Here is a 22,396-nt window from a genome sequence, read left to right on the forward strand (position 1 = left end):
AGAGAGTTTGGATCAATTCTGCCTCAAATACAGACAAACCCATTCATGGGATTGTTTTTGCTTAAGGACCAGGTTGCACATGGTGGATAATTCAGAAGGATGGGACAACACAATGTGTACCTCAGGGAGATCTAATTGTTGGGTGAGAACCATATGTAAATATTACTATTGAATATCACTGTCATTGTCTGTCTATAGCTGTACCTTGCATATATATATGTGTGTATGATAATGATGTATGTGTTTATAGAATTAGTGTGTGTATCAGATATGGTAGTAAGCTGACGATATGGGGATAAGGGGTGGAATGTCTTGGGGTGACTGTATGATGCCTATATCCCCAAATTGTCTGTTCTGTTGGTGTTGAATATTAAATTCTGCAACTTTAAGTCTGGTTCCAGGAGTGAAAGGGCAGAGGGGGGAAGAAGAAGTGCAGAGTTTGTTATCAGAGACTGCACTGGCTCCCCCGCATTCCTGCTCTCAGACTGTGTTGTCTGTGGTGGACAGCGAGAGAGAGCTCTCCTTTGCTCTTGGTTAGTTTTTTGGCTAACTGAGGCAGAGAAGCCCCCTGGATTGTTTTTTTGTTGGTTTTCTTTTTTTTTTTCCCATTTTTTTTCTGTTTTCCTGGAACTGTTTGAACCTGCTTTGGACTGAAAACCCAGAAGAGCACCGGGAGCTCACACCTGTGGCCCACCGGGCCTGGCCTGGGCCGCGGCATTCCCCAGCACCAGAGGGACTGAGAGCAGACTGAGTGAGCTGGGCAGCCCATGGAAAGAACTCTTCTAAATCTGCCATCTCCTCGGAATGGCGAGAGGTTTTGCTGTTTGATATTGTTCATTGTTGCGCTGGGAGGTGTGTTGCCTGTTGAATAAATAGTTCTTTTTTTTCCACTTCTCTCCAATTTTTTTCCTTTTCCTTTTTCCCGAGGGACCTCATTCAGAGGTTTCCTCCCAAATTTGCCCTAAACCAGGACACGTATATGTGTTAATAGTAATTCTATTGGTTCATCTAAGATCTATCTTTCTACAGTCTAGTTATTGCGTAAGATACTCTTTGAAGTGGACATGGTATGTCAACTAAACAGGATCTTGCTTCCCCAGATGTCTTTTCCTTTCTTCTTGCTTATCTCAACGTTAAAAGTTATGATTTTGTTTTTCTCCTATAGTCACGCCAAGGACACGGTAACCTTGAACAGACCTTTAACATAACTAAGGTAGTTTTCTATAGACAGGCTGCAGAGCCAGAGGTCCTACTAGGCCGCCAACATCTCCCCCTTTCTTTTCAAGAACAGCATTGGCCATACGTCGAATTTGAAAGGAAAAACCCTGGATGATGCAAGGTCCCATACATAACACAATTACTACAATTAGTACAATAATAATTCCTATCTTAAGGATATCCTTTACCCATGCAGAAATCCCAAAAGATATTAACCCGTCATCAAGGGGGTTGTGATTGACAGTAATCTTCTTAGGGTGATCTTGAAGCCATTCTAGCTGCTTATGGATTGAATCACTATGATCGGACAAGTTAAAACAACACATTCCTTCAAAATCTTCACAGCCTTTACTTTGGGCCAACAAAAGGTAATCAATAGCTGCTCTGTTTTGAAGAATAGCTTGTTCTACTCCATAGTTCCACTTCATCATTGCATTTATCATCTAATTCCGAGACTTGTCGTTTTTCCCTTCGATTTTTGGAAATGTTCCAGGCAATCAAATGATTATAAGAGGGTAGCATTAAAGATAACTTGCCAAGGTAACAAGGACCCCCATAAGCATGATGAGGTATTCCTTGCCAGGCTCTATCTCCACAGATTAAATATAGGCCTTGAGGTAGGGAAAGGGGCTTAGAAATGTCTAAGTGAATATGACCTGAACCCCACCCATAGGGGGATGATCCACAATGTTCACTACTATTGTAAAACTTACGAGGGGTTAGCCAGACTTGTTTTTTAGATTCGTTAATGTTCCAACTAGTCTGCCCAAAATACACACATCCGGAGTGATTTGCTTTTGGGCTGTCTAGTAAATTTAATTCTTGAGGATCCCATGGCAGGGTTGTATTTAGAGATTTGATTATTTTTGCCAGGCAGTGACTGTTGTTTTTTACTTCTGAGCAATTGATAGGGGGGGCTATAGTAATTTCTTGTGGTTGTACCGGTGACCCAATGAGGCAAGTTTTAAATGGGTCAGTGGCTGCACTAAGATGTAAATAAAAATTTGTGTTACCAGTTTTGCTGGCCCAAGCGATCCAGAAGTTCTCTTGAGGGAGGGTGATTGATTGCGAAAAGCACTGGGTAAGAGTCAAACATAGTGTTAGTAGCTTAATTAGCATCATTATTGCTATGGATTTTGCAGGCAACAGTATATTGGCTAGATATTATAATAGTACACCAAGCAGTCTCAACTAGCTTTGTATAATTTAAAATATACCACGCATGCAATGCTAAATTCCTTTCTTCTATTGATTCAAATAAGCTTATAGCTTCACTAACAGTTAAGTCAGGCAGTTTTAACCACTTTCTAAGTGATTCTAAAGGTCTTACTGATTGGCGTTCCTGACATTCATTACATCCATAAAAGCAAGTATAAATATCACTGGAGTTATACTCCCTTTTACAATTTCCACAAAAGAAAGTTCCTAATTTCCATACTACACAACCGCAACGAGGAAATAATACTTCTTGTATTCTAGACCTAAGATATTTCTGTACTAGTCTACGCAAATCAATCACATCTGGAAAGTCTGGGATATTAGGGTGTGTTCTTATTGGTTCCTTGAGAATAATGATTAGGATCGGGATGAGATCTTGCACTCTATTCATCCACCGTTGAATTTGGCTCCGTGTCTTCTCCACTTTCCTCAGTCTTTGATATCCAAGGCTTGACCCACTTGGCTGGGATCCAATTCGGTTTAGCACCTCTTAATGCACAAGCATAACCCTGTCCCCATGTCAATAATTGGTGGGGACCAGTCCATTGTTGTGATTGGGGTTCCCATACAGATACTTGTATCTTATGAACAGTCAAAGATTCATCCTTGCAAAAATGCAGTGTAATGGGCAACATTTGGGTTTTTAGCTCAGGGCGTTCCATCCACATTTTCCAATTGTGGACATACAATGTTTTTGCTACGATTTCTTGTGGAGAGAGGGTGACATTCCCCTCCCTTTGTAAAGCAGAGAAAAGGCGTTTAAGGTCTTGATGTTTGCGTTCTACAATAGCTTGCCCAGTACTATTGTGAGGTACTCCTGTGACATGGGTAATGTTCCATCTAAGTAGGAACTCACGTGAAGTAGAACTAACATAATTAGGACCGTTATCTGTTTTTATTTGTTGTGGGACACCATGCACTGCAAAAGCTTCTAACCAGTGTCTGCAGGTTGCCTTACTTTTGGCGTTTATCATAGGCGTTGCCCATACTAGTCTGCTACAGGTATCAACAGTGACATGTACATGTTTAAAGTGTCCAAATGATGGCACGATTGTGACATCTGATTGAAACAATGTTCTAGGGTGGAGACCACAAGGGTTCACTCCTTGTAACTGGATTGGGGGTAGTTTTGCCCAATCAGGACAACATGCTATGATACCTCGTGCCTCTCGTTTTGTTAGATGGAATTCCTTCTGTAGGCTTAATGCTGACTGGTGAAAAAAGGCATGAGAGGCAACGGCAAGGTCAAAATTACTGAGTCCAATGGCTGGTGAGGATACGATTTGGTCAATTTTGGCGTTTCCTTCTGATAAAAACCCTGGTAGATTGAGATGGCTGCGGATATGTGTTGAGAAAAAGGCATGGTGCCTGATATTAATTACATTTACTAGAAGAACGAGTTCATGATAAAATAAGGAGTTTGAGATTCGACCTATTAATGCGTCCTCAATTCTTTCCAAGATAGAGGCAACATACAAGGAATCGCTAACGAGATTAATTTCTTGAAAGTCAAAGTGTTGAATAGCTAAGGTTACAGCCTTGAGTTCAAGTAATTGTACTGATCCTTCCAGATTTTGGTAAACTACGACATCCCAGTTGCCATTTTTCCATATTGCATATCCGAACCTTTTGGTCCTTCCACTGGCATCAGTAAAAACAGTGATCGCATTGGGAATTGGCTTAGAGTTTCGCAATGTTTGACCTTTTAGTGGGAGGTTAGTGGAAAACAAGGCATGTGACGGATAATGATTATCAAGTTCTAAGCCAATAGTGGCTGTAGTGAATGTATACGATAGTGATTGCCATTCAGTGCAAAGAGGCAAATTATTTATGGGCACATAAAGAGAAGATGCATCAACTCCAAAAACAGTACGCACTCGTTGATGTGCTTTCAGAATTAAGGATCCTAAATGATCAATACGTCTTGTAACAGAGGAAGTGGGGCTACATGCTAAAAACACCCATTCCAATAAGAAGAAAGTCTTGAATGATTCCTGCCCAATTATAGCCATTTGTTCAGCAGGGTAGTTAATGATATAAAGGTTTATTGGTATGGTAGGATCAAACCTAAAAGCAGTTGTACAATGCAACTTTTTAGCAATTATTTGCAGTGCTTGTTTCCCTTCTTGGGTTAATTCCCTTTTATCATTAATGTCCTTTGAACCTTGTAACAATTTTCTTAAAGGATCTAAGTCTTGATTTGAAATACCTGCCCATGCACGTATGCTTTGAATGTCTCCTAGAAGCTTTTGCACATCATTGACTGTTTCAATATTTGCATGTAAAGTTACCTTTTGAGGCACAAAGCGAGCTTGTGTTATTTTAAAGCCCAAGTAAGACCAAGGGTCGAAGAATTGCACCTTTTTTTTCTGCCACTTTCAATCCCCACTTTTCTAATTCTAGCAATAATTCCTTTTGTTTTAAGTGGGGTAATGGAAATTCATTTGCGACTAAAATGTCATCCATATAATGATATGTTAGAAAATTTGGATTATTAAGTCTCCATTGATGTAAGGCTTGGTCTACAAACCATTGACAAATTGTAGGACTATTTTTCATACCTTGAGGGAGTACCACCCACTCATATCTTTTCATAGGTGCACTGTGATTAATGGAGGGCACACTAAATGCAAATCGTTTGGTATCTTCAGGGTGCAACGGAATGCTAAAAAAGCAATCTTTGATATCAATAATAAACAGGTGATAGTTTTTTGGTAAACCAGCTGGCGATGGCAAACCTGGTTGCAGAATTCCTAAAGAGTGCATTTGATTATTGACTGCCCTTAAGTCATGTAAAAATCTCCATTTTCCTGACTTTTTTTGTATAACAAAAACGGGGTATTCCAGGGACTCATCGAAGGTTGTAAATGACCAAAGGCTAATTGTTCTTGTACTAATGAATGGAGATGCTCTAATTTATCTTTAGTGATGGGCCACTGAGCCACCCATACTGGTTGGTCAGATTTCCATGTTAGTTGTATAGTGGGTCGAGCACCTATCGGCTCAGTGGCCGCCCCTGAAAATGTTGGTTGGTTAAAATGACATTCCATTGACTAAGTGTGTCTCTACCAAGGATCCAAAGAGGAGTGTCTAGTACATAAGGTTTTACTACAGCCTTGTTTCCCTCTTTATCAGTAATTTCTACGAATTCCTGACTTTGTAAAGTACGGGTGGTTCCAGCAACTCCTAAGATTTGCTCATTTAAGAGTGTAGTGGGCCACTGCTGAGGCCAAGCAGTTAGTGGTATTATGGTGACATCTGACCCAGTGTCTAGCATCATTGAATGTTCAAGCATTTCAGAATCATCGATATTATCAGAATACAATTTTACGGTTACTTGCCGGGTCGGTCTATCACTAGTCATGACTTGAGCAAAGGCAATTAAGGGTCCGGTACTACCAAAACCACCAGATCTTTGTGAATTAGTAGCTGTTGGAACCTGGGGAAGAAAAGGAACAAGTTGAGCAATTACACTACCTTGTGGAATGAACATTGGTGGGGAAAAGACTTTCACTACTATTCTGATAACACCACTATAATCAGCATCAATTACACCAGGTAAAACGAAAATGCTGTCTAAAGTGGCCGACGATCTCCCTAGCAATAATGCGGCCATACCGCCACCTAGTGGACCTTTGGTAGTACTATCGATGACGGTAACAGAATCATCAAAAATAGTCACGGAGTCTCTAGTTACCAAATCGACTCCAGCGCTCCTTTTTGTGGCGGGGAGCATGTTGTAGAGACAGCCATGGCTACTGAGGGGTTCTTTTTGTTCGCCGCGCCCCCCCTTACAGCTCATCTCGTTTCCCGCCAATGGTGTCCCATCCTTTTTAAATTTGGATTGGCATTCATTTGCCTTGTGGCCAAACTTTTCGCATCGGCGGCAAGTGCCGACAAATGATGTAGATGTGAGGTTCGTATTGTTATTTTGTTGTTGTTTTGCCAAACTTGAAGGACAATGCTTTCTAATATGTCCGGTATGACGGCAATTATAGCATGTATTGGGAGGGCCTTTGTCCCCCTTCCCTTGCTTGTGTGCTTGAGTAATGGCTGCAGCTAAAGCAGCAGCATGAATTCGAGCTTTGTCCTTTTCAATTTCTAAAGGGGCTCGTGAACATTGTTCAATCATTTGTATTATTGTCATATGAGCTGGTAATGCTGCTAATAATCGCTTGCAGGTGGCATTTGCATTTTGCATAGCTATTTCTTTTACTAAAGTACCTTTCATATCAGGAGGGACATCTGGTGCTACCTCTACTCCTTCCTTAATCCTGTCCACAAAAGACAAAAAGGATTCATCTTCCTTTTGCTGAATATGTAAATAAGGTTGTCGAGGCTTACCTACTTGGGGCAGGTTGTTAAAAGCTTCTAAAGCAGCAGACTTGCTTTGAGCTAAAATGCGAGCCCCTAACATTGCCTGTCTTTGTGGATCGATGAATTGACCATTTCCCATAAGCATATCTAGCGTGGCAAAGCGTAGAGGATCACCTTGCGGCAAATTGACATTATCTAATTGTTTAAGCTCCAATCTTTGTTGCCACTTTGCTAAAAATAACATATAACTAGTAGGTCCTAGTATAAGCTCAAACATAGCCTTAAGGTCGGCAGGGACGAGTTCTTGATATTTTAGCAATGCTTCTACTTGCCGCTTTACCAAGCGATTATCAACACCGTAGTCCATTACAGATTTTTGAACCCTTGCTATCATTTGCCAGTCTAAGGGCTGCCAAGCATTATTACCACCAGTTCCTCGCACCACCGGAGCTGAGACAAACTGAAAATCTCCCGTCAACTCAGCATTTGTTACCACTCCTTTCCACCTCTTATTCATGTCAAAAGAAGGGTCTTTGGGGATGGAAGTTTTGTCAGGACCTTTCCCTGAGCCTCCTGAGCCTCCCGAGCCTCCCGAACTCCCCGAGCCTCCCAAGCCTCCCGAGCCTCCTTTGTTCCACCAACGCTGAAAAGAGTCATTAAAGGTAGTTAACAATCCCATCCCTTCCTTTTCCGTAGAATGAGAAATATTTGTGTTTTCAATTTCAGAAAGCATTATTGGGGGTAAACCTTTAGATGTTAGAAATTGATTTGCAGTAGGCATATCCCACTCCCCCGCCTTAACCAAATTGATAATGTTCTGTCGGCAGTGAGATGTAGAAGTATTCGGTGCAGAAAAAGAATTTTCCTCTAAAGTTTTGAGGCCAGAGAGAATGGCGTTATGGGCCTTTTTATATGCTTCCCGAATCGTTTAACTTTTGGAACCCTTATCAAGCCGCTTCATTTCACCTAACAGTTCAAGCATGGTTTCGGTCTGCTTTTGCAGTGTGGACTGTAAATCATCCTTGTCCATTTCTGTTTCTTCGGGAAGAGGCACAGTCGCTGGGTCGAAAGTGGGAGGTGAGGGCAGATGTAACACGGGGTCAGTATTAGTGGGATTAGCGGGCGCTACCCTCATTGTTACTGGGGGTGCCGTAGGTACCGAGGGCGCAGAGGGTGCCGTAGGTGCCGGGGGTGCAAAGGAAGGCACATTATGAACATCGGTAGGGTCCCAGGGTGGTATTAAATCATCATAGGGGCCACGGGCCGCAGGGGCTGACACGTACGCAGGTGGGACAGTAGCAGACTCTTGGGTGAGTTTACCAGCAACGGCAGTGACCATGGTCTGTGCTGCGAGTTCCAGCTCAATTACAACACCCATTTGTTCAATTAACATGCGCAGCTGCCAGTACGTAGGAGCTAAGGATTTCACCTCCTTATTCCCAGTTTGTATAGCTTCCCACAAATCTGCCCCGACTTCTTGCCAAGTAGTCTCTTTAACAACATCGGTAGAGTCTTTTAAAAAACCACGATGTTTAGCCCAATACAGTAAATTCATGAGCGAAGACCGATCAACAGTCTCTCCTTTCTTTTGGGCGAGTTTCATTAAGGCATCACCAGTAGCCTTCTCGATAGCTGATAACGTGTTTCCCATCCAGCAAATTTTTTACAGCCGTCTAAGGCTCCCACTCACCGGTCGACAGTGGCCACTCACGCCTCTCTCGGACGCCCGGTGGCAACCGCTGCGGGAAGTCAACGTTCTCCTAGGCGGCACGCACAGAGACCCTCCACAAAAAAGTCCGTCTGTTAAGCAGTCTGGCCCCTTCGGATCATCACGTCGGGGTCAGCAAGATCCTGGGGTTTTCATGCTGGAGAACAGGAATCAATAACACGCACTCAATATGAATGCAAAGAGCAGAGTCTTTATTTTTAACAAAGAGATGATTTTTATACGTTTTCAGTGGTTACTTAGAGTTTGTTACAAAGAGTACGATTGGTTACACAGAAGACGTATATATGTTAACAGTAATTCTATTGGTTAATCTAAGATCTATCTTTCTACAGTCTAGTTATTGTGTAAGACACTCTTTGAAGTGGACACGGTATGTCAACTAAACAGGATCTTGCTTCCCCAGATGTCTTTTCCTTTGTTCTTGCTTATCTCAACGTTAAAATTTATGATTTTGTTTTTCTCCTGTAGTCACGCCAAGGACAAGGTAACCTTGAACAGACCTTTAACATAACTAAGGTAGTTTTCTATAGACAGGCTGCAGAGCCAGAGCTCCTACTAGGCCGCCAACAGTGCTGGAATGGTTCCCCATCCAAAAGGAAGGATGTCAAATGCTTCTTTGGAAATATTTTAACTTCTGTGCATTTCTTTCTTTGTAATGAACTAATCTGTAACAAGCCAGGACATGATTGTGTTCAGTAGAAACAGATCAATGGCAACATTTAGCCTAAAGGTTTTATGAGATTGATCAGGAAGTTCGATTTAGATTTAAAGGCACTGTAGTCATATTTAATTTTATTTCTCTCCGTACTTGAGTCTCTTAAACAGGGACCTTCAATTGGACAGGAACGGGATGCTGAAGCAAATTGTAATGGATGACGTAATGGCTTACCCGGAAGCATTTTGTGGGAATTGATTTCTTCTAGGTATCCATCAGCCAGCATTTTGGTGTGAAGGAAATCTTCAAACAGGTAAAACAAAAATTCCCGTTGGTTTAAAACCTGACTGCTATATTAATTTTTCACTTTTGAGAAAATTTTCATGACCTTTAAAATTCAGACTATATCAAGTATTGTTTCAGCCATTGAAGAAAGTGCTTTTGATAGAGATAGGAGAGGGAAACCAAAACATTTCTCAGAGCCGCACTCTGTCCTTGTTACAAATGGCACTTGAGCAAATTCATTTTCCTTTGGAACAGAAAACGACAAGGTAACAGGCTTATCATTACGGATTTGAGTGTTCCAGGTTCTTTAGATAGTAAGTGATCTATTCAAGATGATCTCTTACTGAAATAGATCCATTTTGAGAAGGGCTATGGATTTCTTAGAAGAAAGCAAATCCCTATGTTAAAACGGTGTGGTGGGTGGTTTTTGTTGTTGTTTTTCTTTTAGAACTTGCAAGGCACAATCGACTTCATAGTTCGAGATCCAAATAAGACCACGACATTCCAAACAGGTGTTTTTTTTTGGTTGTTTTTCAATCTGTATATCTTTGGATTGTAACCAGTAGAACTGTGCTTGAACTGGAAAGAAGTAGCGGAGGTTTCAGAAGTGGAACATACGGTGGAACAGGAAGCTGAGAGCATTGTGCAAGGAGAGGAAAGAGGGGAAAATGGTAAGAGTTTCCTGAGTCGGAAGGGACCCCTAGGGATCGTCAAAGTCCAACTCCTGGCCCTGCACAGACACTCCAACAGTCCCACCCTCTGCATCCCTGAGAACATTGGCCAAACGCTCCTGGATCTCTGGCAGCCTTGGGGCTGTGTCCATTGCCTGGAGAACCTATTCAGTGCCTGACCAGCCTCTGAGGGAAAAAACCTTTCCCTGATAGCCAGCCTAATAGTCCCCTGACACAGCTCCTGGCATTGCCTTGGCTCCTGTCCCTGGTCGCAGAGAGCGGGGAGCAAAGCTTTCCCTGTGCTGCCTTTGAGGGTAGCTGAGAGGTCCCAAGTGAGGTGTGAGCTCAGTGTCCTCTCTGCAGCTGAACCAAATGCCCTCAGCCACTCTTTGTATGGCTTCCCCTCCAGCCTCTTCACTCTCTCTGTGTCCCTCCTTTGGCCATTTCTCCAATAGCCTGAGGTCTTTCTGACGTTCTGGCATCCAAAATTGCCCCCAGGGCTTGAAGAGAGCGCAGTCCCAGCCCAGCGCAGAGAAGGGCAATCACCTCTATCGAGCGAGCCCTGCCACAAGATAGGGACAGTTGTCAAAAATCAGCTGGAGAAACAAATCTAACAGAGAAACAGGTGATCTAGGCACAGGAAATGGAAGAAGCAGTGGAAGAAGAAGATGAGGAGAGGATTCCTTGAAAAAGTGAAGAAAATGAGCATGCAGAACAGGGACTAAGCCTTATGCAGCTAAGTAAGCAAGAGAATAAGTTTCAAAGTGAAGGCAGTTTTGTCCAAAAGACGGTGGAATAGGAAGTCTTTTTGCTGAGAATGAATAGAAAGGTATTTTCCGTTAAGTTTGTATACGAAGCGCACAGGGCTCTACATCCTTTTGTGGGAAAATGGAGTGTGTAAAGTTGCCAATCATTTTGGAGCGAATTTGGAGATTTTTGGGGTCGCAGGTGAATTTAGGGTTGAATTCTGGGGACTTGGTGGTTCCCAGGGGAATTGGGGGGACAGGTGATTTGGGGAGATCCAGGTGAGTTTTAAGGGGTCCCAGGTTTATTTTGGCGGAGAATTTGTGGAATTTTGGGGGATCCCAGGTTGCGAGGTTTGGGGTTGTGTTGGTTTGAAAGTAAAACCAGTGCGAGACTCCCAGTCAGTCATACAATTTTATAGGAGAAAAGAGAATAAATAAAATACGTGCAATAATATAGAAGAAAAACCACCAACAAAGTCAGAAATACAACCTGACACCCTGTCAGTCATGGTGTTGGTAGCAGTCCGTATAAATGGTGGCTGCAGTCCTCCTGGATGACAGATGTGGTTCAGTTGAAGCAGTGCTCCTGTAGAAGGGGCAGTTTTTCTCCAAAGATCCAGCGATGATGTGGAAAAAGGTCCAACTTTCCTCTGGGATCCAGTGGAAAGGACTGCTTTGGTGTTCCAAATCTCAGTTTTTATCTAGGTAGGAAATGTTTGGCTCCTCCCCCTGGCTGGAGCATCTCCCAATGGGATGATGTAATCTTATCAGTCACACAATAGGACTTAATGGCCCATTAACATAATATATCTTCTGGAGGAAGGATGGGTTGTGATCTTATCAGATGGCACATCAGCAGAGGATATCTTCCACAGAGAAAAGGACCACCACCCCTCCCACATTTTAACAGATGGTGATAGAATACACATTTTTGCATTGTACCCCAGGTCATAATCCACCCCTTATTCTATTACCAGCTACATCATACCCAAACCAATACCCTGTTACAGATATATAATCCAAAATGAAACCTTACATACAGTTCTCACTAAAAATTAGGTCTCCTTGCAGTACACAATGGGTTTCCCCATCTTTTTGCATTACCCACCAAGTGCAACCAGGTCCTTGAGCAAAAACAATCCCATGGATTGGTTGACCTTTGCCTGTGGTGGGATTAATCCAAACAGTCTTTCCTAAAATACCTTTCATGTGTGCCACAGGGACCTTGTTTCCATCCACTGTGTGCAGGGGTTCAGAGTGGGCAGGACCAGCTCACTTGATGGACCCTCGGGTGTTAACCATCCAGGTGGCTTTGGCCAAGTTCATTTCCCAATTTCTGAAGGTTCCACCACCTGGTGCTTTCAAAGTAGTCTTAAGGAGTCCATTAGACCGTTCAACTTTCCCGGCAGCTGGCGCGTGGTAAGGGATATGATATATCCATTCAATACCATGTTCTTTGGCCCAGGTGTTGATAAGGCCGTTCTTGAAATGGGTTCCGTTGTCTGATTCAATTCTCTCAGGGGTACCATGCCTCCAAAGGACGTGTTTTTCTAGGCCCAAGATGGTGTTCCGGGCAGTGGCATGAGGCACAGGGTAGGTTTCTAACCATCCTGTAGTTGCTTCCACCATGCTCAGTACGTAGCACTTGCCCTGGTGGGTTTGGGGAAGGGTGATTTAGTCAATTTTCCGGGCTTCCCCTTACCTGTACTTTGACCATCGTCCACCGTACCACAGAGGCTTCACCCGCTTGGCCTGTTTGATGCTGTCCATGGTAAGGTCCACCCCTCGGTCATGGGCCCATCGGTATGTTGCATCTCTCCCCTGATGACCAGAGGCATCATGGGCCCAACGAGCTAGGAATGATTCTCCCTTGTGCTGCCAGTCTAGATCTACCTGTGATACTTGCACTTTTGCAGCTCGGTCCACCTGCTCGTTGTTGTGATGTTCTTCATTAGCCCGGCTTTTGGGTACATGTGCATCCACGTGTCAAACCTTTATGGTCAGTTTCTCTACTCGGGCAGCAATGTCCTGCCAAATCTCAGCTGCCCAGATGGGTTTCCCTCTGAGCTGCCAATTGGCGTTTTTCCAGCGATCCAGCCACCCCCACAGACCATTAGCTACCATCCATGAGTCAGTGTAGAGATAAAGCCTTGGCCACTTCTCTCGTTCAGCAATATCCAAAGCCAACTGGAAGGCTTTTAGCTCTGCGACCTGACTCGATCCACCTTGTCCCTCGGTAGCTTGTGCAACTTGTCGTGTGGGGCTCCATGCTGCAACTTTCCATTTCTGGTTAGTGCCTACAATTCAGCAGGAACCATCCGTGAAGAGGGCATATCGTCTTTTAGTCTCTTGTAGCTCATTATATGGTGGGGCTTCCTCAGCACGTGCCACTTGCTCCTTTTCTTCAGAAGAAAATCCAAAACTCTCACCTTCACGCCAGTTTGTAATTATTTCCAGAATCCCAGGGTGATTTGGATTCCCAATACAGGCGGACTGAGTGATGAGGGCAATCCACTTGCTCCATGTGGTGTCAGTGGCGTGATTTGTGGAAGGCACCTGTCCCTTGAACATCCAACCCAGCACTGGTAGTCGGGGTGCCAGGAGGAGTTGTGTTTCTTTGCCAATCACCTCTGAGGCAGCTTGAACTCCTTCATAGGCGGCCATGATCTCCTTCTCTGTGGAAGTGTATTTGGCTTCAGATCCTTTGTAGCTTCTGCTCCAGAATCCCAGTGGTCGACCCCGAGTCTCCCCAGGCACCTTCTGCCAAAGGCTCCAGGGCAGACCATGGTTCCCGGCTGCAGAGTAGAGCACGTTCTTCACATCTGGTCCCGTCCTGACTGGGCCAAGGGCTACTGCATGAGCAATCTCCTGCTTGATCTGGGCAAAGGCTTGCTGCTGCTCAGGGCCCCGGTGGAAATAATTCTATTTGCGGGTGACCAGGTAGAGAGGGCTCACAATCTGACTGTACTCAGGAATGTGCATTCTCCAAAAGCCTATGGCACCTAGGAAAGCTTGTGTTTCCTTCTTGCTGGTAGGTGGAGACATAGAGGTGATCTTATTAATTACCTCTGTTGGGATCTGACAACGTCTATCTTGCCACTTGACTCCTAGAAACTGAATTTCCTGAGCCGGTCCCTTAACTTTATTTCGCTTAATGGCAAAACCAGCTTTCAGCAGACTCTGGATAATCTTCTCTCCTTTCTCGAAGACTTCCCCTTCTGTGCTGCCCCATACAATGATGTCATCGATATACTGTAGATGTTCGGGGACTTCACCCTTTTCCAGTGCAGCCTGGATCAGTCCATGACAGATGGTGGGACTGTGCTTCCACCCCGGGGGCAGACGATTCCAGGTGTATTGCATGCCCCTCCAGGTGAAAGCAAACTGAGGCCTGCATTCTGCTGCCAGAGGAATGGAGAAAAATGCATTGGCGATGTCAATGGTGGCATACCACTTTGCTGCCTTGGACTCCAGCTCATACTGCAGTTCCAGCATGTCCGGCACAGCAGCACTCTGCGGTGGAGTCACCTCATTTAATGCACAATAGTCTACAGTCAATCTCCATTCTCCTTCAGATTTACGCACAGGCCAGATGGGGCTGTTGAAGGGTGAGTGGGTTTTACTGACCACCCCTTGGGTCTCCAGCTCACGGATCATTTCATGGATGTGAATCACTGAGTCTCTGTCAGTACGGTATTGCCAATGGTGTACTGTTGTTCTGGCGATTGGTACCTGTTGCTCTTCAACTCTCAGTAGTCCCACAGCAGAGGGGTCAACTGCAAGACCAGGCAAGGTGTTCCATTTTCTAATGTCGTCTGTCTCTACAGCAGCTATCCTGAAAGCCCAGCGATATCCTTTTGGGTCTTTGAAATATCCATTTCTAAGATAGTCTATGCCAAGGATGCATGGGGCCGCTGGGCCAGTCACGATGGGGTGTTTCTGCCACCTGTTCCCAGTTAAACTCACTTTGGCCTCCACTACAGTCAGCTGCTGGGATCCTCCTGTTACCCCAGAAATAGAGATGGATTCTTCTCCTACATACTTTGATGGCATCAGAGTACATTTTGCGCCGGTGTCAACCAAAGCCTTATGTTTTTGTGGGTCGGATGTGCCAGGCCATCAGGTCCACACAGTCCAATAGATCCTATTATCCCTCTCCTCTACCTGGCTAGAGGCAGGGCTCCTCTATTCCTGATCTTGGTACATGTCGCTCTCTTCCTGTAAATAGGTTCTTGAGGTCCCTTCAAGAGGATCAGTCATATCATCATTCTGATACTGTCTGGAGTTCTGTACACGAGAGACTGGAGCAGCATTTACTCTAGATGAGCTTCTTGTGGTAGGTGTCCCTCTTTTCAGCTCACATACCCGGGCTGCTAAGGAGGAGGTGGGTTTCCCATCCCACTTTCTCATGTCTTCTCCATGCTCCTGAAGGGAAAACCAGAGGCTACCTCGTGGAGTGTGTCATCTGTCCCTGCCTGAGGAACGCCTACTCCTAATGGCAGAAACTCTTGTTGGTTCTGGAGAGATCTGGTATTTGTTTTCCTTAAGTTCTTTTTTTAGTTTCTGATGGCCCTCTTCAATCAAACTTCAGACTTGCTCCACCAGCCTTGTTTCCACGGATGAGACATGGGTACGAAATGGGGCTGTGACAGTGTCCTCATAAATTCTTAGTTTATTGGCCAAGACGCCTACCATGTCCTCACCTTCCCTCCACTGCAGCGTTGCCAGGTAACGGGAATACATCTCTGATCCAAGCTGTGCAAATCTCAACCACATCTGTGATGTGCACCGGACACAGTCTGGGCTCTTAGGAAATCTCTCATCTTCTGAGAAAATGATCTCCAGCACGGCCAATTCCCTCAGGCATTGGATACCTTGTTCTATTGTGCTCCATTTTCCTTGGTGCACCTGGAGATCTTCTTTACAAAGGTATCTGTCCTTCACACTTGTCAGCAGTAACCACCAGAGGCTGAGAGTTTCTTGGGTTCTCCCAATCCCCTGGTCAATGACCACATCCCGGGACAGAGATCCCAGTTGCCTGGCCTCACTTCCATCCAGAATGGTGTCATTGGCTGCAGCGTCCCAGATGCAGAGCAGCCAGGTCAAGATGGACTCATTTGTCTGGTGGGTGAATTCCCTCCCCAGGTCACGCAGCTCACCCAGGGATAGAGAGCGAGTGATGATTTCTGGATCTGTCTCTTCCGCTGGGTGCGAAGGTCCTGCCACGTCCTCGTCAGTCACTATGCGGACTGATTTGCTCTTTGATTTCTTCTTCTGAACGGGGGCAACTGCTACTGGTCTAGGCTGTGCTGGTGCAGTGATGGTTTGTGTGGAAATGCTGATGGCGCTTCTAGCTTTTTTCTCCTCTGTGGCAGTCTGCGTAGACACGGACACTGTTGCTTTGCTTTTGGCTTTTTCCTCCTCTGTGGCAGTCTGCATAGACACGAACACTTGCTTTGGGTCTGGTTCTTCTCCTCTTTGTGACATTGTGTGCAGACGTGGAAGAAGTGGATTTGTTTCTTTTTTCCTCTTCCTCAAGAATACGCAGCAATACACCATGTAGTGTTTTATTTCTAAGCATGTTGTATGCTGTGCATAGAAGAGAAAGCAGAACTAACAACAATATTATGCTGTCCTTAGCATCCAGCGGGAACTCAATATTTCCAAAAACTACTGAATCAGGCTGGAAAGATTGGAAAAAATCATTCTTTACCCCTCCCCCCAAGGGCTGGGTGTGATTGTTAAAACCCCGGATGTAGCAACCTAGACTAAGACAAGCAAACAAAGTCGAGTATATATTCCGAATTATGTTCATTGCCTTAGAGGTTATCATGCAGTAGACATAATAGCCCAATAAAGCAATTTTTATACCATATCCTGGTCTACACAGGAGCATTACAGCTGTCAGATAGTTCCCCATGTGTGGAAAAATATAGACAACAAGATATAAAACCCATGTAAGCATGTTGAGAATCATGGTGAATACAAAATTGTAATACTGACCTTTCTCAGTACCCTTCATGCCCCACGTTGGGCGCCAATAAATGTGTTGGTTTGAAAGTAAAACCAGTGCGAGACTCCAAGTCAGTAATACCATTTAATAGGAGAAAAGAGAAAAAATAAAATACATGCAATAATATAAAAGAAAAAACCACCAACAAAGTCAGAAATACAACCTGACACCCTGTCAGTCAGGGTGTTGGTAGCAGTCCGTATAAATGGTGGCTGCAGTCCTCCTGGATGACAGATGTGGTTCTGTTGAAGCAGTGCTCCTGTAGAAGGTGCAGTTTTCCTCTGAAGATCCAGCGATGATGTGGAAAAAGGTCCGACTTTCCGCTGGGATCCAGTGGAAAGGACTGCCTTGGTGTTCCAAATCTCAGTTTTTATCTAGGTAGGAAATGTTTGGCTCCTCCCCCTGGCTGGAGCATCTCCCAATGGGATGATGTAATCTTATCAGTCACACAATAGGACTTAATGGCCCATTAACAGAATATATCTTCTGGAGGAAGGATGGTGTTGGGAGTTGAATGCTTCCCTTTTCTTTCTGTGGAATTTATCACATTGTTATACTAAGTAATTGCGGCTACACCTTAAAACGACAGATAATGTTCTCTTGTAGGGGGGTGGGTGGAGGGGGAAGGGGGGGAACAGGAAAAGGAAGGGTGGGACGCGGGATCTGGAGCAGGGGACTCGCTCTCGCTTGGCTCTTGGAGTGGGAGTACAGCCCGGGGCTCCGGTCTGGCATCTCCCCTGCCATCCCAGCACTGAGATCCACGCTCCTTGCCATTGGACATCGCTCTGATGCTCTCCCATCTCACCCTACTATCTCCAGACACCCTGCTGAGCATAACGAACGACACCGTGAGGGGGAGTCACTTTCCCAGCCTCTCTCACCCCTGGGACGCAGCCGCCATCACTCCAGCCCTCTTCAACTGCACGGGACCTGCCGTGCCCCCACAGCACCGGTAACTGAGCGCAGGGAGACGGCCTGCGGCCAAAAGGGACTGGAGGGGAGCTATACTGTTCTGTTCTGTTGTCCATTTTTATAGCTGTTATTGTTTTTTCTGCCTTGTTAGATATCAGTAAAGAACTGTTACCCTTATGCCCACATCTCCTGCCTGAAGGCTTCTGATTTGGACCTAAAATAGTTAAAAGGGAGGGGGTTGCATTCCGCATCTCAGGAAAGGGGTTCTTGCCTTTCCTTAGCAGATACCTGTCTTTCAAACCAAGACAATAATACAACATAATATAACATAACAAGGTGATTTTAAACAGAATTATTTAATCATATAATTTCCTTTATCTAGTGTCCATGCTTCACTTCAGAGCTTAGTATTCTGGTTTATGCAAACCCCAATGCTTTTGTGATTAACACGAATATTTTATCAATTGTCACAATTTCCCCACTTCTCTTTTTTTATCCCATTGATTCGTGTTCTGGTTTCAAATTTTGGCAGTACCTCTTGTACTGCCATTAATTTTGTTGCCTTCTCAGGGTCTATTGGTATTGTAGCAACTTGCATTCCTTGAACCACCGACTGGATTAGTCGAATGAAGCATGGAACAAGACAAGGGATGAACAGTAGTCCTAATAATGCACATGTTAACATAAATCCTAATTTCTTCCACCACTTTCCCCCAACAGGTTATTCCACCAATTATCATTAAGCATAGAGTTCCCGGTTTGTACAGGTACATGGGCTATTCGTTTTATTTCTTCTGCAATTTTAGTAATTACTTCACCATTATCATCAATTTCTAAGCAGCATTCAGAATTATTAAACTTTCCACACACTCTCCCTTCTTCAGCTAACAGATAGTCTAGAGCCAGTCGGTTTTGATATACTGCTGCTCTAGTTTGGGTAAGTTGTTTAGCTATCAATTCCATTGCTCGGGCTGTCCGGTTTGAAGTAATTTCTACCACGGCTTGTAGCCTGATAATTCTATTTAGCATATAAATTGGAGTGCGATAGCCCCAGCTCCCATCTTGAGCCCAGGTAGCTGGTCCATAATATTCAATAATTCGTTCTGGGGGCCATTCATCATCCTTCCATATTTGTGTTCCCCCTATGTCTGTGCTCCTTTTATTTCGATACAAAGTTTCATACAAGGGAACTCCTAACACTCTATTACCCTTTTCCTTTGGTAATGTAAGAAACGCAGGCTGGATAATCCCTAGAGTACATGTCCCTCTCCATCTTTTTGGTAGGGTATTATAAGCTTTTTTCCCACAGATCCAAAATATTCCATCTGGGGCTTTCCAGCTTAGTTTAACTGATTCAGGTTGTTGCCAATAGGCCCTTACACTTTTTACTTCTTCATATGGGTTGGCTTTATTTTTATTATACCAGCATAGTCCTGTAAAATTGTTCTTTATACAATTACCTTTACTTAACTTTCCCCAATATCCTTCTGGAGCTTTGGGCCACCAAGACTGTTTGCTTGCATTTGTAATCAGGATAGTCTTACAGGGGGTGTGCCCCACATATTGGGTAAAGTTAGTTCCCTGACATGTTATACATACCTCTCCTATTACCTCATGACTTAGAACCCACCCTTCAGGTCTATTGCCTCCCCTCGATATTTCCGTTTGATTCCACTGTAACAACTGCTCTGGGCCCAATCCCTCCCCCCTCCATGGCCATTGTTCAGTCATTTGCATTCCTCCACAGATCCAACAGTGAGTTCAGTTCAGTTCAGTAGTGATTTCTTTCATTAATTCTACAAATAAATTTTTCCCCAAGGTGGGTAAGTCCCGTTCGCTGAGTTGTTGTTTTGTTTTCTCATACAAGTTAAAATTTCTCCCATGGTTTGTCTTTGTTCCTTTGAACACCTTAGTTATATTTTTTATCAATTCTTCCTTGTAGTGATCTTGCACTCCTCCCTGATCTGAATATCCCCACATACCTTCTTTTGTGAAGCAGAGGTGTGTCTCTCCTACTGGACAACTTTGGTATGCTGATGGAGCCCACCCTCCTTTTCCCAAATTGGTGGCTACCCAGTAACTTCTTCCCATAATAGTGCAAGTTTCTAAGTTGTGTTTATTATAGCAGGCCGAATTGATATGTGTATGGAAGGCAAGGGTGGATACCGTGTGTCTGCCATACTTAATTGTCTGGTAACACTTGGAACAAGCATCAGCACTATTTCCTTTTATCATCATTAGCAATAGGATGACTCCCATGACCATTTTCATCCCTCTGCCTCCCTCAAGGCCTACGGGGTTGCTGCCAGTAGCCGAGGTTTGTTTAATCTTCTCGGCAGCAGGGAATATGTCCTGGGGTCTCCCACATTGTCTTTCTCTTTTGGTAGTGTTTCTTAATTTTGTCCCAGCTTTTAGCTTTAACATTCCAGTACAAGGTACAGCAGTAACAGCACAGTATACACAACCCTTCTGACACTTTCTTGTCAATACCTCTGCTCTGGCTCTCTTTTTTTTCCTTATTCCTCCCACCAGTTATGATCATCAATTTCGATTTCTCCTTGTGCTGATAGGGTATTAATACTTTAATAGTTTCCTTACATTCATTTCTTCTACACTGGACACATAATGCGAATGGGGGATACCCACCATAGGAATAACACCACAACAACTCAGTACAATATGGACACCTTTTCTTGATGAACAGGCTACACCCGGGTTTGGGGCAGGTGACTTTCAGTCCTGATTAGGAGACCTTTGAGACGAATTGATCCGGTATTGACATCAAGTCTTCCGAATTCGCACTTTGAGGTCTCCAGGCTCAGATGTCACTGTCCAACCTGCAGTAGGAGGGGTTACAGGACCCTTGCCTCTACTCACATGTGTCCATCCCTTTTCAGCTGTCCTCACAGCTGTTTCAGTCGTTGACAGAACTAAATACAGTCCTTCCCATTTTGGAGCTAGATTTTCTTCTTTCCATACTTTCATTAACACATGTTGTCCTGGCTTAATTTTATGTATGGCAAATCCTAGAGGGACAGTTTGAGCTAAAATCCCCTTCTCTCTTAATTCTTCCAAGTTTTTGCTGATTGTTATTATGTAATTCTGAAGAGAAGGGTCCTGAACTAAGGTCGGATCAAGGTGTACTCCTTTAGGGTAAGGCATACCATACAGCATTTCATATGGTGAAATCCCTGTTTTTGAATTTGGCATTGTTCGTATATTAGACAGGGCTAGTGGGAGGCACTTTGTCCATGGCATTTTAGTCTCAATCATTAATTTTGACAGCTGTTGTTTTAATGTTTGATTCATCCTTTCAACCCTCCCAGAACTCTGAGGGTGCCAAGGTGTATGATACTCCCAGCTGATGCCCAGCGCCGAGGTCAGTAACTTAAGCACCTTTGATGTAAAGTGCGTCCGCTGGTCTGAGTCTATTGCTCGAACCAGGCCATACCTTGGGATTATGTGTTCCAACAATATTTTGGCTACCACTTGTGATGTGGCCCAAGCTGCAGGGTATGCCTCTACCCAGTGGGTTAATTGGTCTACTCTCACTAATAAGTATTTCCACCTTCCTATTTTTGGTAATTCTGTAAAATCTACTTGTATTCTTTCAAAGGGTCTGTAAGCAGTTTTCCGTCCTCCTGACGGACCTTGTCGCATACCTTTTTTATTAATTTTCTGACAAGTTAAACAACCCTGTACGCTCTGCTTTGCAATATCAAAAATGCCGATGCATGCAAAAAATTTTAAAAATTGGTCTGCTAGCGCTCTGGTTCCCCGATGTGTTTGTTGGTGTAATTGTTCAATAATTTGTCTGGCCTGGGTCTTAGGTACAATTTCCCTGCCATCTGGTAAAACCCATTTGTTCTCATGCTGTTCTGCCTTTAATTTATTTATCCCTTCTTTTTCCTGAGGAGTAAATAGCTTCTGTAATTCCTGGTTGGGGCTGAGATCTTTAACTGTAGTCCTTAATACAGAAACCGGTTTTTGCTCCAATGCTGCTTTTTTTGCTTCTTTGTCAGCCAGATTATTCCCCCTTGTATGGTAGCTTGTTCCTTTTTGGTGCCCTCTTATATGGACCACAGCAATTTCAGTGGGGCCCCTAAGAGCCTCTAGTATTCTAACAATTAATTCTTGAAGTATCAACCCCTGTCCTTGAGTGTTAATTAACCCCCTTTCTTCCCAAATTTTACCAAATGTGTGGACTATGCCATAGGCATACTTAGAATCCGTATATATCATCCCTTTTTTACCTTCTAAATAAGATAATGCCCTATAAAGAGCAAATAGTACACAAGCCTGAGCGGACCATGCTGCGTTTAAGGGTCCGGATTCTACTAATTTCAGTTCTTCTCCTTCTGCTATGGCATATCCCGATTTTCGTTTTCCTTCCACCACTCGAGAAGATCCATCTATAAACAATTTTACTCCATCCTTAAATTCAACTTCTCCCAAGTCAGGTCTAATTTTTGTTTGTAATTCTATAACATCCACACAATCATGTTCTAAATTTTCTCCTGGTTCCCCATATAGGAATTGTGCAGGACTTTGAGCAGTTGTTGTTCTTAGCTCCAAATCTGGGGAAGTGATTAGAATAGCTTCATATTTTAATATTGGGGCATCGGTTAAGCA

At 44.0% G+C, this 22,396-nt stretch overlaps 1 protein-coding gene and 1 long non-coding RNA gene across 2 annotated transcripts in view; one reads left to right on the forward strand and one right to left on the reverse strand.

Moving 5' to 3' along the window:
* The window catches only part of LOC148220114 (uncharacterized), a 643,144-nt gene that overhangs the window by 610,432 nt on the left and 10,316 nt on the right, over positions 1–22,396 (forward strand). The gene's annotated exons all lie outside the window — the stretch shown is intronic.
* LOC148220119 (endogenous retrovirus group K member 8 Gag polyprotein-like) lies at positions 2,820–12,556 on the reverse strand. Its single transcript, XM_088155756.1, has 4 exons — positions 12,542–12,556; positions 8,444–8,513; positions 6,232–7,377; positions 2,820–2,899 (listed from the first exon to the last, which is right to left on the reverse strand). The coding sequence occupies exons 1-4, from the start codon at positions 12,554–12,556 to the stop codon at positions 2,820–2,822; spliced, it is 1,311 nt and encodes a 436-aa protein (XP_088011882.1).

The sequence above is a fragment of the Sturnus vulgaris genome, chromosome W (genome assembly GCF_052056855.1).
Source record: "Sturnus vulgaris isolate bStuVul1 chromosome W, bStuVul1.hap1, whole genome shotgun sequence".
In the NCBI taxonomy this organism is placed as follows: Eukaryota; Metazoa; Chordata; class Aves; order Passeriformes; family Sturnidae; genus Sturnus; species Sturnus vulgaris.

Bases quoted from the DNA above. Each gene is read 5' to 3' on its own strand.
- LOC148220119 (XM_088155756.1), bottom strand. The intron at 7,378-8,443 runs GTGAGTGGGAGC...GGAACAAAGGAG, and splicing joins TGAGTGGCCACTGTCGACCG to GCTCGGGAGGCTTGGGAGGC. The intron at 2,900-6,231 runs GTAAGGGGGGGC...ATTGGATCCCAG, and splicing joins GGCGGGAAACGAGATGAGCT to CCAAGTGGGTCAAGCCTTGG.